At 40.0% G+C, this 15,014-nt stretch overlaps 1 protein-coding gene across 1 annotated transcript in view; it reads left to right on the top strand.

Moving 5' to 3' along the window:
* The window catches only part of PLXNC1 (plexin C1), a 163,134-nt gene that overhangs the window by 58,332 nt on the left and 89,788 nt on the right, over positions 1-15,014 (top strand). Inside the window, exons 5-6 of the mRNA XM_010340165.3 lie at positions 4,879-4,993; positions 14,406-14,553. Of these exons, the coding sequence (XP_010338467.2) occupies positions 4,879-4,993; positions 14,406-14,553 (263 nt within the window). The remainder of the gene's footprint in view (positions 1-4,878; positions 4,994-14,405; positions 14,554-15,014) is intronic.

Here is a 15,014-nt window from a genome sequence, read left to right as displayed (position 1 = left end):
AGTTGTAATGAACATCTCCCTATTCTGGAGACCACCTGGCACCTCCACCGGGCTCTGTGCCTTTCCTAAAAAATGCAGACATCTGTTTCAGATCACTTAGCAAAAGACCTTGACATGCTCTTATATCAAAGCCCTCCCCCAGCGTGGATGCTGTCTCCTGCTTCCTGGGAGAGAGAGAAGCTGGATTGTTTCCTTGTTAAAAGTTTTCTGATATTATATCAATGTAAAATCTTTGGAACAGTTCACACTAACCCCCATATTCAGGCCACTTACCTGATACGTAGTTATCAGATTACTTCAGGGACTGTCTGCTCTTGGTGAACAATTAGATTAGAGGATGCTGATGAAATTTGAGTGGCAGGAAGTAGCAGTTACATTTCTGAGTTCAGAGTTTCTATTTCAAGGTTGAGTAAGTGGTAAATTTTTACTGCAAGATTCTAGCCTAATAGAGTCAGCTTCTCAAGGTCCCCCGGCCCAGCCCACGGGTATTTCACCTGCTTGGAAACTTCAGCTCCTCTTCAGAGGTGGACCTCCCTGTTTTTTTATGTTGGCATGAAAACAATTAATAATTTAAGCCATGCCCATTTAAAAAAATAGAAATGCTGTATAAATACAATACAGTAATAATAAATTTAAAAGTCGATCCAGCTGGGCATTGTTCCCAGACTACCAGCTGAGCAGAAACACAAATAAGTAAAGAAGAAAACTGCTATATAATGCAAATGGCTGCAATCTCATTGCTTTCTGCTATTCTTTATTGCAAATATATAGTAGTAAAGTTACATTATGGATAAGTAGGTTTTGTGGGCTAACCTGGAAACCTAATCACTGTTTATAACATTATTTCTATGGGAGGGAATGCATTTTGTATTAGAAACAGATGGTTTGCAAGAAAAATTTGGGGGGAGTGGAATAGATTTCTAAGTCCAGGGCTGCCTAGAATTTTAACCTCTCACAAGTTGCGTGGTTTTGTTGTAGAGGAAAATTCGAGACCTCTCAGCATCCCCACTTCTGTGTTTTCCCCAAATCCTTGCTCCCCTCTTCATCCTACAATCTCTGCCTTACCTTCTCTTTGCTCTGTTCCTGGGGTCCCCATGCCTGTGTCCTCATCCTATCCCAGCCCCACCCACCAACCACTGGTTGAGGTCCCGGGAAGCCAGGAGGAACTTTATTAAGTGGTGGTTAGGATCTACAGGAAGGCATGCAGCCAGGTCATCAAGTTTGTGGGCTCTGAAATCGGACTTCTGCCACAGAGAGGCTGTGAGGCCTCGGTATGTTGCTGTGCTTCTCTGAGCTTCTGTTTCATGCGAGTAGAGGGAGGTTGTTGTGAGAACTAACTAAACACTCCCAACAGAGCCTGGCACAGAGTAATGTTCCTTCCATGCCAGTGTGTGGTGAGGTAATTATTCAGGGATATTATGCGTTACACATACTTCTATGAACCCAGGAAGCAAACCCACTGTATAGAAAGGCTTTCTGAGTTTGAAACAGTGAACTTAGAAACGAGTGTCTGGGACCTTCCTGTTTATGACTTGGGGCAGGAGTAGGGCTGGAACTTTTTTAAAAAAATCTGTTGGGGGTGAGGGAGGGGGCGGTCACATACTTACTTAGTTGAACAGCAATATGAAACTCTAGTATTATCTTGAATACGTTAAGCTCTACGGCAGATTTTATAGCAAACTAACAAGAACAGCCTTCTTAAATAGTTTCATTGACTGAATTGTTGCTACATACAGTGTTTTTCGCATAAGGGAAGACTTTTAAAATTATCTTTTTGGTTTGGGGGATTTTTTTTTTTCTTCAGGGAGTCTTTGCATTTGGGCAGGTTCTGTTTTCTAATTTGCAAGTAGGCGTGTGTCTGCCTGCTGCAGGCTTTAGCATGCAAGTATTAGCTCTAACTGGAAACAAGGACTAGAAAAATAAAATACTGACTGGGAGTCTGAGGACTTTGGGATAGATGCTCCATAGAGGATGGAGAAAAAGTAATATTAAGTCAAGAAAGCAAACATATCTCTACAAGTTTCTCCAGAATTCTTATCCAAATCCAATTTTCCTCCTATTCTTGGCCTGAAGAAATTGAAATGAAGCCATTAAGAAATCAGCCTATCTGAGAGTGTATCACTGAAGAAGCAGCCTCACTAAGAGTCCTGTGTGACAATGAGATTTTAATTGAATTAGGGCCGTGGCTCAAGTGTTTATGCACTTGACCGTTACTCTTGTTGATACGCAGGAATTAGAGTGATAGCTTTCAAAAGGAATTATTTCAGAGTAACTAGCTTTGTTTACTAAAATATGGGAGCTCTAAGATCTACTCTGTGAGAAATGTGAATATGTGAGTAATAGGCTGTCACAAAGATTTTATAATCTGCAATATTTGAGAAGTAATAAGATACTGTTATTGGCTGGCCATCTGGTTATGCATACTTGGTGTCATCGTTTGCTTTTTATTTTTTCATTTTTTATTTTTACTGGTGAGAGTCAAGGAATAGGAGTTTAGAGGTGGTGGGCTGTTTTTTTTTTTAAAATAAAAACAAGGAATTTATGTTTAGTTGCTTAACATGGTTAGATTTTGTTTTTACCTTATACAGAATTAAGAAAATGAAAGTTTCATTATATATTTTCTTTTCTCTCTCTTTTTTTTTCAAAAAATAAAATGAACACCTCACCCCCTAATTTGGTCCCCAGATGGAAACTTTTAGCTTAATTTTAAAAATAGTCTCTTTGGCATAAGGAGTCAGACATGAATCAAAACTCCAGAGAGAAAAATCAGCAATGGAAAAGACCTATAGGGATTTCATATTTCATCCTTTCATTCAAAAATATTTATTGAAACCGTAGTATTTGCATATCATGCTGCCAGACATTGAGGGATTTGCTAAAGAAATATTAAAGACCTTCTTCCTTCTTTGAGGAGCTTAGAGCTTACCTGGGGAGAACTGAGATAGACTTCTGAAACAGTTAAGTTGTAATTCAAGGCAGCATATGATTAAATACCAAAATATGTGATTCCGACAAGAAATGCTATAGGAGTTCAGAAAAGGGAGTGATAACTCAGTGGCACTACTGTTTTCTGCCTACAAATTGGCAAATTGTAGCACTATTTGTATGAAATATTTTACACTTGTTTTTTTGGCAGTCTTAGGCTTTGACTCCCAGGCAGCATTAAGAGCCAACGAAAATATTTGTACTCCAGTATCTTCAGAATTGGGTTGTGTTTTTTTTTTTTTCTTCTTCTTCTTATAGGCAGAGGAAGTGCCTTACACACACCAGAGTGCCCATGAGAGGCAGGGAGTTTTTGACAGTCATGATCTATTTCAGATACAAAAGAAAGAACCAGCTTCGTCATTCTCTGTTTTTCAATCCAGCAGTGCTTTTCTCTCCATTGCAAACTCTCTCTGACATTGAGAGGCGGTTTAATCTGAACTTAATGTCCGTGACGGACGAGCTAGCCATCAAGGGTCAGATAAATTTATGACTTTGGAGAATTGCTGATGAAAATCCCCATGGTTATAATGTTAGAGAAGAAACTGACACAGATGTAGTGGGAGGTGGGGCACAGATGTGCACATTGGGAGCAGGATTTCCCAAATGTCAGAAGCTGGTGACATGCTAAAGGTATTGTGCTTGGGGATGACGTTTAATGAAACTCACTGACTTCCTGTTCTATTTTTGCCATATTCAAATTAACACAGAGCTCAAAGATGAAGCCATGAGGCCAAAATTCTTAAGAATTAAAAGAGAAAGAGAGAGAGTCGAGGAAAGAGAAGAAATAAAACCTTCAGGAAGCCAAATACACTAATTGGTCCCATCCATTCCTCATTCCACTCGGATCCCCTTGGGGATTCCGCATAGCTGAACGTGGTCATCATTTGGTTGCTTTTCAATCCTATGATCCATGTGTTTTCAGTTTCTTTTAAAATTCACCATCAATGGTTTACCACCCCTGCATTTTAATCTTCAGCCTCGAGGTGGTGTAGTACTAGAAATATTTTGCTCTTTCCTTGACACTATTCAATGGAATATCTAAGGAGTCTAACACCATTTGGCAATGACGTGGCTGTTGGTGTTCTTCTTGCTGGGTTGGTGGCCCATCAGGTGAGGCAAGGGTTCCCAAGTTAGTGTGACCCAAGTTAGAGTTCTGACAAGGGTTCCCAAGTTAGAGTAACCGACACATCAAGCAAACCAGTGATCTCACCATTCAGGTTTTGAGCATCTCTTTATCCAAGTAGTTGGCCCTGGCCACAGCTTAGGCCTGAACTGGGTCATCTGACTTGGGAAAATGGCCCTAGAAAAATGTCTCGTGCATATCTTTTGATATAATTAGGTATCTGTCTAAATAAATATTATGTAGCAGATGGTTATGGAATGTCTTATCAAACTCTTAGGCAGACTCTGCCCTTGAAATATTTCTATTTAATTATCGTACTGCAAAGCACAAAATAGTAGCTTTATTATTTTTTTAACCAAATCAAGTTACACAATAGATTGGTATTCTGGGAATGAATAGCAAACCTAAAATTTATACAATATGTGAACTGAGCTGTTCTTTGCTAGGTTTTTCTAAAAGGGAGCTCCTTATTTCAGAATCCGTTGAGAGGATGTGTTTTGGATATATTTGGCGGTGTCAGCTTGAGAGATGGCTCGGGAGTCAAAGTTCAACATGTTGTCTACATTTGTTCTCTGCTCCTAGACATGATGGAAAAAAAAATGCTCAGCTGTTTTCTTGTTGCTTTTCATGGTTTTAGCATCATGTTCCTATTCTCGCTCAAATCAATAATCTACTGTACAAAGCCTGGCATTCTGTACTGAAGCCAAGTTGAAGAAAGTTTTAACTAACGCATGTGTGGGGTCGCTGTTTTGTTGCCCTGTTTTTTTTAGGTGCACCTTTCAAGGAGATTGTGTACGTTCAGGGAACTTAGAAAACTGGCTGGATATTTTGTCCGGAGCGAAAAAATGCCCTAGAATTCAGCTAATTCGAAGCAGTAGAGACAAGGTAAGAGGAAAAATTTTAATTTGTCCTCATTGTATTGTCTCATTTTGCACAGCAGATGCTAACTTCCTTCTGTGTGTAAAACACCTATCAGCAATCAGACGTGCTTAGTGATAGCGCTCCATTCATTTAGTTAGCAAGTACTGAGTGCCTACCAGATGCCATCCACTCTGCAAGGTGCTGGGGCTGCAGTAGTAACCAAGCCACATGGAGTTTGTCATCTTGTGGAGCTAAAGGTGACTCTCATTGGTTGAACTGGAAGAAAAGCCAGACTTCTAATGTCGCAGAAATACATACTGCTTTTGAAAACAGAGAAAAAAGAAGTTCAGATTCACCGTCAACAAGATTCCTGAAATGTGGCTTAAGTGCAGAACTTTGTTTAGTTTCATGGTCCCTTATCCTAATATGTTCAGGCTTCTCCAGTAACCATCCTATGAACATGGCTTCAAACAGTATTGGTAGGGATGCAGACATCGACACGGGCAGTGACTGTGGCAAGTGAGGTCCCTTGGAAAGCCCATGGGCTCTTGCTGTGGCAGCACAATGCTTGACAACACATCAGCCCTGTCACTGGATGAGAGAAGGGAGCAGGAGCATATTTAAGCATTTTCAAAGCACATGCCAACCATGCCTTTCGGGAGAAGGGAATTCCTGCCTGGAAACCTCAGTGGTGCTATAAGGAGACATTTTCTCCCTAATTGTGGCTCTTGTGTTATGAATAATTGTACAACAGCCAGTTGACCTATCTGTTGAGCCTGCTGTGTTCTGTTTGAACGCCACATTAACAAGGAAATGGGCCACTTTCTCTTTCCCCTTACACTTTGCCATTTCAAAGAAATAGCAAGAACTTGACCACTTTCAATGATTTAACATTTAATAAAGGAGAGCCAAAGTATTTAATGAGTGATAAATAATAAAAAGAATTAAGCTTTCAAGTCATAGCTGGCCAGAACTAACAGATTTAAAGTTATTTGGCTGTTGTGACTCTCTGTTGTCTTCCTGGAGGAAAAAAAAAACAACAAAAACTCTCATACTAACGTCCACCAGCCCTGAGTCAGAGTGAACAGATTTGGTGGAAAAGATGCTTGGGTACCTAAACATAGGTATATCCGAATTCGAATTCCTGTCATCAGTCTGAAAAATAGCCAACTTTGGCGCTAATAGAAAACAGTAAGAAGTATAGTACCTTAATCTTTGAATATGCCCAGGACTCTGATACATGGTTAAGATTTTGGATCTTCTGACATCATTTAAAAACATTTAAGGGTAATAACTTCAACTAAATGTAGTGGGAGGAAATAGCTTGTTCATTAAATAAAAAGTGCTGCTTATACAACTTCCTTAGCAAGCTAGGGGCTCACTATGACAAATTAATCACTGTTTACATCTAGTCTGGAACATTTCAAAAGCTGCTTACCACCCAAACAACCACTGGTGTTTTCTTCCTTGCCCCCAGTCCCACTGTGGTTTACCCTAATCTTCTCAGAGACTTCCTACACAGCCTCTGCCTCACTCCCTCCAGCTCACCACTAACTCTCAAGGTAAAGAAGATAAGGAGTTCATAATTTGGTTAAAGCTATTCTTTGAAACCAACTTCAGACTGATGATCTTAATAGTGTTGATAAGCCGTCTGATTCTATCTCTTGATCACATTATTTCCAAATATTTCCTACCCTTATGGCCACCTTTGGCTTGTCTGAAAGTCTCAGGTCTTTGCTTAAATAAACCTGACCTTGACCTATGGAGAAAGCAGTCTAGGGTGTATCCCGTTCCATCTATTAGCTCTATTCAAGGGGTATTTGCTACCTGCCTATCGTATACCTAGTAACATTCTAGTCACTTTGTAGGCAGAGAAAGTCCTCTATATAAGAGGGAACCTCTGTTCACAAGAAGCTTTGTTTCTTTCCACAAAACAATTAAAAGATAGTACATCCTCATACTCACTATGGGATCAGCATTAAAAAGAAATAATTAGAGCAATCCCAGTTGTCCTGGAGGGATTTCTGTGAGGTTTTGTTGAGTAAAAACAGCAAGATGCATACCAGTGTTCCTAGCATGATCTTATATTGATCAAAAAATGTCCCTGTATATGTTTATGCATATATGTCTCTATATGATTATTTGAGCATGGGCAAAAAGATGGAAGAATTCATTCAAGGTTGTAAACATGGGCTCACCTGGTGGAATGACTGATGTGGTGAAGGAAAGCAGAGAGATGTAATAAAAATAGAAAGGACACAGATAAAATTATTCCTTTCTTTTTTTTTTTTTTTTTTTTTTTTTTGGTGATTGAGTCTCTCTCTGTCACCCAGGCTGGAGTGCAGTGGTACTGTCTCGGCTCACTGCAACCTCTACCTCCCAGGTTCAAACAATTCTCCTGCCTCAGCCTCCCAAGTAGCTGGGATTACAGGTGTGTGCCACCATGCCCAGCTAATTGGAATAAAATTCTTTCTTAAACAATATGGTTCCTAGAGGAGAGACATGGGAAACTTTTTTTTTTTTTTTTTTTTTTAAGACAGTGACTTGCTCTGTCACCTAGGCTGGAGTGCGGTGTCATGATCTTACCTTACTGCAGCCTTGAACTCCTGGGCTTAAGGGATCTTCCACATCAGCCTCCCAAGTAGCTGGGACTACAGGTATGCACCACCATACCCAGCTAATTTTTCGATTTCTTGTAGTGATAGGCTCTCCTTGTGTTACCCAGGCTGGTCTCAAACCCCCTGGGCTTAAGTGATCCTCCCACCTCAGCCTCTCAAAGTGCTGGGATTGTAGGCATAAGTGACAAGCCCATCCTCAAAACATTCTTTTACAAAACAGAACTAAACCACAGAATTCCACCATCACTAATATTATTGACATTACTTGTGAAGCTCTGTCTACTGCAGTAACACAAGAGACAAGTAATACAAATAATTATTTAATTTAAATCTAAAAAAGTACCATTATTTGCTCATCTTAAGTGGTTGCATGTCTGCAGAATCTAAATACGTTAGCTTTAAAAATTATTCAAATGAATAGTGCTGAATGTTCAATAAATATTTAATATCAATAACCTTACTACATGTCAAAACAAACTTTTAACTTCATGAATAAAAGGTCCTATTCATAAAAACAACAAAACTACTCAGCTATAAACTTAAAGAGCAAGGTACATATCCTGCTTTAAAACCATTCTTACTAAAAGAGATATGTGTTGGAGACAGCTACCAAAAAGAGTGATTCTTGCTTTGAACAACTTAAGCCGTTCTTTGTAATAGTAGTTAGATAGCAGAGCAGTGGTGTATTAAGGCTATTTTTTTTTTTTTTTAAGACAGAGTCTTGCTCTGTCGCCAGGTGCCAGGCACCAGGCGCCAGGCTGGAGTGCAGTGGTGCAATCTGGGCTCACTGCAACCTCCACCTCCCGGGGTTCAAGCAATTGTTCTACCTCAGCCTCCTGAGTAGCTGGGATTACAGGCGCCCGCCACCACGCCCAGCTAATTTTTATATTCTTTAGTAGAGACGGGGTTTCACCATGTTGGCCAGGATGGTTTCGATTTCTTGACCTCGTGATCTGCCTGCCTTGGCCTCCCAAAGTGCTGGGATTACAGGTGTTAGCCATGATGCTCAGCCTGTTTTTTTTTTTTTTTTTTTTTTTTTCAGACAAAGCGTCACTCTTGTTGCCCAGACTGGAGTGCAATGGTGCTATCTTAGCTCACCACAACCTCTGCCTCCTGGGTTCAAGCAATTCTCCTGCCTCAGCCACCCGAGTAGCTGGGATTACAGGCACAGTCCACCACGCCCGGCTAATTTTTCATATTTTAAGTAGTGACGGGGTTTTACCATGTTGGCCAGGCTGGTCTCAAACTCCTGATCTTCAGGTGATCCACCTGCCTGGGTCTTCCAAAGTGCTGGAATTATAGGCATGAGCCATTGTGCCCAGTCTTAAGGCTATTTGTAAGTAACCATAGCAAAACCTTATCAATTAAATACAGAAGCATAAATAAAAATACAAATACACGAAGTATTTTCTTAGACTATATGGAAAACATCTTGAACATATTCAGGCATGTTCTACATTTCTTGGTGGGAAGATATCATAAAAATGTCACTTCTTCCTCACCATTTTTCTTGACTTCACATAATTCCAATGAATTTTGAATAAATGTTTATTTAAAATTAATATGAAATTCATCTGGAATAACATGAACTGATCAAGAATATCCAAAACATATTTTGAAAAAAACAGAAGTTTATTTAGGCAAGACCACTCCCATTAGATTGCAAACATAGATGATAGATAGATAGATAGATAGATAGATAGATAGATAGATAATCAACAGTAATTTAATCCATGATTCTAGTTTTAAAATAGGAATATAGATTCATAGACTATAGTAGAAAGCTCAGAAATAGATGTAATAAGTTTAAAGAACAGATGTCATAAAGTAAGAGGAAACAAAAATAATTTCATAAAATGTGTGAGATAACCTGGCTTATACTATGGAAATGTAATTTCATATTTTACATTAAATATAAAAATAAAATTTAGACTAAGAAATTGATATGTAAAGATAAGTCACAGAAGTAACAGAAAATGAAATTGAACATAATTTGAAAGTATGATCATTTATTTTACCTCTGAAGCAATATAGTATGTAATAACAGAAGAAAGATATTCATATATGTGATTTCCTCTTTTAAAAAATCTATATGATAAAAAATACAAGTTAACTTGGCTGGGCCTCGTGGCTCATGCCTATAATCCCAGCACTTTGGGAGGCCAAAGCAGACAGATCACCTGAGGTCAGGAGTTCAAGACCAGCCTGGCCAACATGGCAAAACCCTGTCTCTACTAAAAATACAAAAACATTAGCCTGGCGTGGTGGTGGATGCCTGTAATCCCAGCTACTTGGGAGGCTGAGGCAGGAGAATTGCTTGAACCCAGGAGGTGGAGGCTGCGGTGAACCAAGATCATGCCATTGCTCTCCAACCGGAGTGACAAGAGCAAAACTTCATCTCAAAAAAAAAAAATAAAAGAGTTAACTAAAACACACACTTCAGGAAAATATTTGCCATCAACAAAATATTCATTATAAGATAGTAATAGTAACGCTAAGAAAAATTAAAATGAAAAACATCAATATACCGAAAAACAAGTGGGCCAAAACACATATATTCTCACAAGAGGAGATTCAGAAAGCAGATATAAATATGGAAATATGTTCAACCTCACTAGTTTTCAAATAAATACAAATTAAAGCGATAATAAGCTATGCTAACACCCAGTGTTGGTAATGCCAATTAGCACAACCTTTTTGGAAAGCAATTTGGCAGCATGTTTCAAAAGTCATGAATTCATTCTGTTTGAAGCATTAATTTCAGCCTTAGAATCCTGAGGAAATAACTTGAAAGAAGAAAATCCCTAAGCATAAAGATGCTCTTGCAGTAGCATTTATAGAATTAGAAACCTGGAAATAATGAAACTGTTTAGCAATCAGGAATGATTCAGTAAAATAAGATATGTTGGCCTGATAAGAGTGTTGTGCAGCAAGTAATTCTTTGGCTCCGTGGATATTGCCAGCTAATTGACACCCCAGTGGCCTCTATATCCCCTCTCTCCCTTTAAGTCTTTACTTCCTCTTTATCCAGTTTGATTCAAGAAAGAGCCACCAGCCTGAGCCAGGCATGGTGGCTCACACCTGTAATCCCAGCACTTTGGGAGGCTGAGGCGGGCGGATCACCTGAGGTCAGGAGTTCGGGACTAGCCTGACCAACATGGGGAAGCCCCATCTCTACTAAAAATACAAAAATAGCTGGGCATGGTGGTGCATGCCTGTAATCCCAGCTACTCGGGAGGCTGAGGCAGGAGAATCTCTAGAACCTGGGAAGTGGAGGTTGTGGTGAGCCAAGATCATGCCGTTGCTCTCCAGCCTGGACAACAAGAGCCAAACTACATCTCAAAAAAAAAAAAAAAAAAAAAAAAAAAAAAAACAAGCAAACCAAAAACGCACTATCAGCCTGGTAAGGAGTCCCATGCTGGGTTTCTTAGGACAACCTTCAGCTTTTTAACTATACTCATCTGGAACCCAAGTCACACAAAAATGCCTTCACCTCACTGGTTCCTCTCTCCTTCCACTGCATCTGAAAAAAAAACATGCTGTCTTCTCTTTTGAGGTCCACTCCAACCTGGTTTCTGCCCCACTCTTTCCCTGAACCGGTTCTTGCTAAGATCACTGGTGAACTCCATGCCGCCATTCCAGCAGACACTATACGCTCCTTAAGTTACTTGGCGGATAGGCAGCATTCTTGAAACCGTCTTTTCCATTGCTTTCCGTGGCAGGCCCACTGCATGCTCTCCTACTTCTCTGTGGCCAGGCCTCTGTTCCCTTGCTGGTTCCTTCTCTCCCTACCTCGAAATATTGGGAGCCATGTAAGGCCCAGTTTTGGCTCTTCCTCTCTTCTTACTCTATATTTTGTCTCTAGACAATCTTATTCCCTTCCGTGGCTTTATAAGTCATCTGTATGTTCATGTCTCCTTTATCCCCACCCCAGATTGCTCCTCTAAGCTCCAGGCCCATATCCAATTTGACACATCTGCTTGAGTATTACACAAGTATCTTGAACTACATACACCCAAAGTTGAAGTCTTGAATCTTCCAGCTAGAGTCTGCCTTTCCTTGTCAGTGTGCCGCATCTCCATGTATGGTACCCATGGTAACTCCATTCATCCATTTGCTCACCAACATCCTCCATATCCATATCCCCCACTTCCAGTCCTGCCCTATGTTCCTTACTTCTAAGGGGTACCTTGACTGTCTGATTCTTTCCCTTTCCACTGTACCATCTTAGCTCCGTCATCTTTTGATGTTCCCTTGATACCATGTGACCCTCCAGTTTTATTCTAGTGGAGTGTTCTATGTACTTCTACAAGTCTATAAGCTCTTGGGCAAGGACCAAGCTGTTTGGTTCACTGGTATAATCAGTGCATTGTGCAGCACTTGGCATATGTTACGAGCCTGATAAATATTTATGGAATAAATAAATGGAATAATTACAGTTACATGAAAACTATATATGTGAGAACTAGAAGGAAATGTGGACAGTTTAAAAGAGTTGGTGAAAATATGATTTAAAGAAATTCTGATACTCTTGTTACAATGTTTGAGCAGTGAATTCAATTTAAGACATATATGTGCCCGGCGTGGTGGCTCACACCTGTAATCCCAGCACTATGGGAGGCTGAGGCAGGTGGATCACAAGGTCAGGAGATTGAGACCATTCTGGCTAACACAGTGAAACCCCATCTCTACTAAAAATACAAAAAATTAGCCGGGCATGGCGGCAGGTGCCTGTTGTCCCAGTTACTTGGGAGGCTGAAGCAGGAGAATCACTTGAACCTTGGAGGCAGAGGTTGCATTGAGCCGAGATTGTGCCACTGCACTCCAGCCTGGGCGACAGAGCAAGACCCTGTCTCAAAGAAAAAAAGACATATACGTATACAAGATAATATGTGATAGTGTGCTGAGATGTGTGCTGCAGATATAAATGCTGGGTTGAAGACTCAGCATGAATGAGAGTTCAGTCATGTGCTGAAGATGAGTGAGTGGGAATGGTTTGGGATTTGGTACTGTGCTCAGAATTCCCTAAAGATAATTGAACTCTGGTGCAGGTAAAGTGGACTGAGAGAGCTGGCCTTCTTCCAGCATGATACTATGGTCCAGAAACAGAACTTTTTGACAATGGAAAGATATGGGTGACCTCCAGGAGCTAGATTAGACTTAGCAAGCTTATTTGAGAACCAGGGAGACAGCAGAGACTTAGGTGGCAGTAAGTCTGGGAGGAAGTGAGCAGTATAACAGAAGACAGACAGCTGCCTGCTTGTCTAGACTATGGCTCTTCATAGGCGCTGATAAGGCGACCACTTCCTGTACTCCCAGGTTCCTTCTGCTTAGCCCACATTCCCGCCAGATCCCATCATGCTCCCGATGCAAAAGGAGTCCACTGTTGGCATGTTAATTCCTATAATTTTCCCTCTGAACAGGAGACCTGACTGCCTTGTTCCTTTGGATCATTTCCTTGGGAAAAAGTTAATTTGGAGAAATTTCAAGATGTCTTGTTGTGTCCCTGCTATACACATACACACATGTACAGGCACAAAGACATACCCCTTTACACATACAGACACACACACACACAACACCTCTCATCCAAATTTGATTGTATGTTTGACCACAAGCAAAACCTTAACTAATTCTAAAAGCACATTTCACAGACCACCTTTAATCATTATCTAACAATATTAGCAATAAGGAAGAGTTGACAAATGTTTCTTAACACCTAGGATATCATCAAGGCACACCCTCTTAAATGAACCCTAGATCAAAGAGAAACAGATGAAAACAAAGTCATGTGTTTGGATGGGAATACTTAATATCATAAAGATATAAATTTTTCTACTATTAAGGCATATATTTAATATGATTTGATTTAGACTCAGTCCCCTCAACCCCTTTGGATAAAATGAACTTAAAGTTCATATGGATGAATAATGTCCAGGAAGTGCTAAGAAAATTATGAAAATAGAGATAAAGAAGGAGAGAATTGCCTTATCAGATGCTAAATATATTTAAAATTACAGGAGTAAAAACTTCATGACATTGAAATAGAAGGAGATCGATAGATTATTGGAAAAGAGCAGAGTTCAGAAATAGATTCCAGATAAATGGAAATTTAATATAGGACAAAATGGCATTTCAGTTCAGTGGGAAAAGGAGGTTTGTTTTTTGTTTAATAAATGGCTGTGATGATATAATTGATTAACCATCTGGATGAAAATAAAGTTGGACCCTTATCTCACACTCTATATAAAAATAAGTTCCAGATGGATTAAAGACATAAAGACGTTGGAACAATTTTATATTTGTCCATAAACTAGAGTTTGGAAAACACTTTATAGCCAAGACAAGAAACCCTGTATTTGATTACTTAAAAGCACATTGTGTAAGGGTAAAAGATGCCACCAGCAAAAGTTACAAGACAAACGGTAGATTAGGAGAAAATATGTGTCAGAAATATGACAGATAAAGATTAATATCTACACCAGGCAGAGAGCTCTTGAAAACTGATAAGAAAAATACACACAAAGCAGAAAAATGGTCAGAGAATAAGAATATGCACTTTACAAAAGAGCAAACCAAATAGCCAACAAAACATCTATTTTTTTAATATTTATATTATTATTTTTTTGGAGGCAGGGTCTTGCTCTGTCACCCAGAAACATCTATTCTTTACATCAGCTCTTCTGAGAGCTGAGAGAATTTCTTCTTGGAAATTCTCCTTCTTATGGCAGGATCAAAGGGTGAAATCATGTGAGGTTCTGTGATGGATGGAAATGATGCAAAAATCATCATTTTTTCCTCATCTCTTCCCTGCACAGACTACAGTGACTATGGTGGGAAACTTCTTTCCCAGACACTCAAAGTGCATGGTGAAGAATATGGACTCCAGCAGGGAGCTCTGCCAGAATAAAAGTCAGCTCAACTGGACCTGCACCTGTAGCATCCCAACCAGAGCAGCCTACAGAGGTATGTGGACTCTTCTGGCGGGGGTGGTGGTGGTGGTGGTGGTGGTGGTGGTGGTGGTGGTGGTGGTGGTGGTGGTGGTGGTTGTGGTTGTGGTTGTTGTTGTTGTTGTTGTTATAGAGTTAAAAAAAACTAGGGAAGCTTTTGAGTTCAGGTTGCCCAAGGAATCCTAATAGGTCCCCCTCTGTAGACTCACTCGCTCCCCACCACCTGGTTCCCACTTTTCCCCTGGGTTCTCCTCACTCTGCTCTAAGACCCCACTATCAGATATGCCTGGACAATGACAAGAGGAGAGTGAGCTGGATAGGAGAGTGCAGAAAAGCCAGACAGCATTGGGCCTGTACCCAAATGGTTTAGATAATTCAGAGATCTCAAAAGAAATTTTAACAACCAGTGTTCTATCAGCTTGAGTTCATTGCATTCATCCATCCATCCAGGAGGTGTTTACTGAACATCTACTATAT

Source organism: Saimiri boliviensis, chromosome 7 (assembly GCF_048565385.1).
Source record: "Saimiri boliviensis isolate mSaiBol1 chromosome 7, mSaiBol1.pri, whole genome shotgun sequence".
Classification (NCBI taxonomy): domain Eukaryota; kingdom Metazoa; phylum Chordata; class Mammalia; order Primates; family Cebidae; genus Saimiri; species Saimiri boliviensis.
Note: the sequence above shows the minus strand (reverse complement) of the source record. Positions and strands in the feature narration are given on the sequence as shown.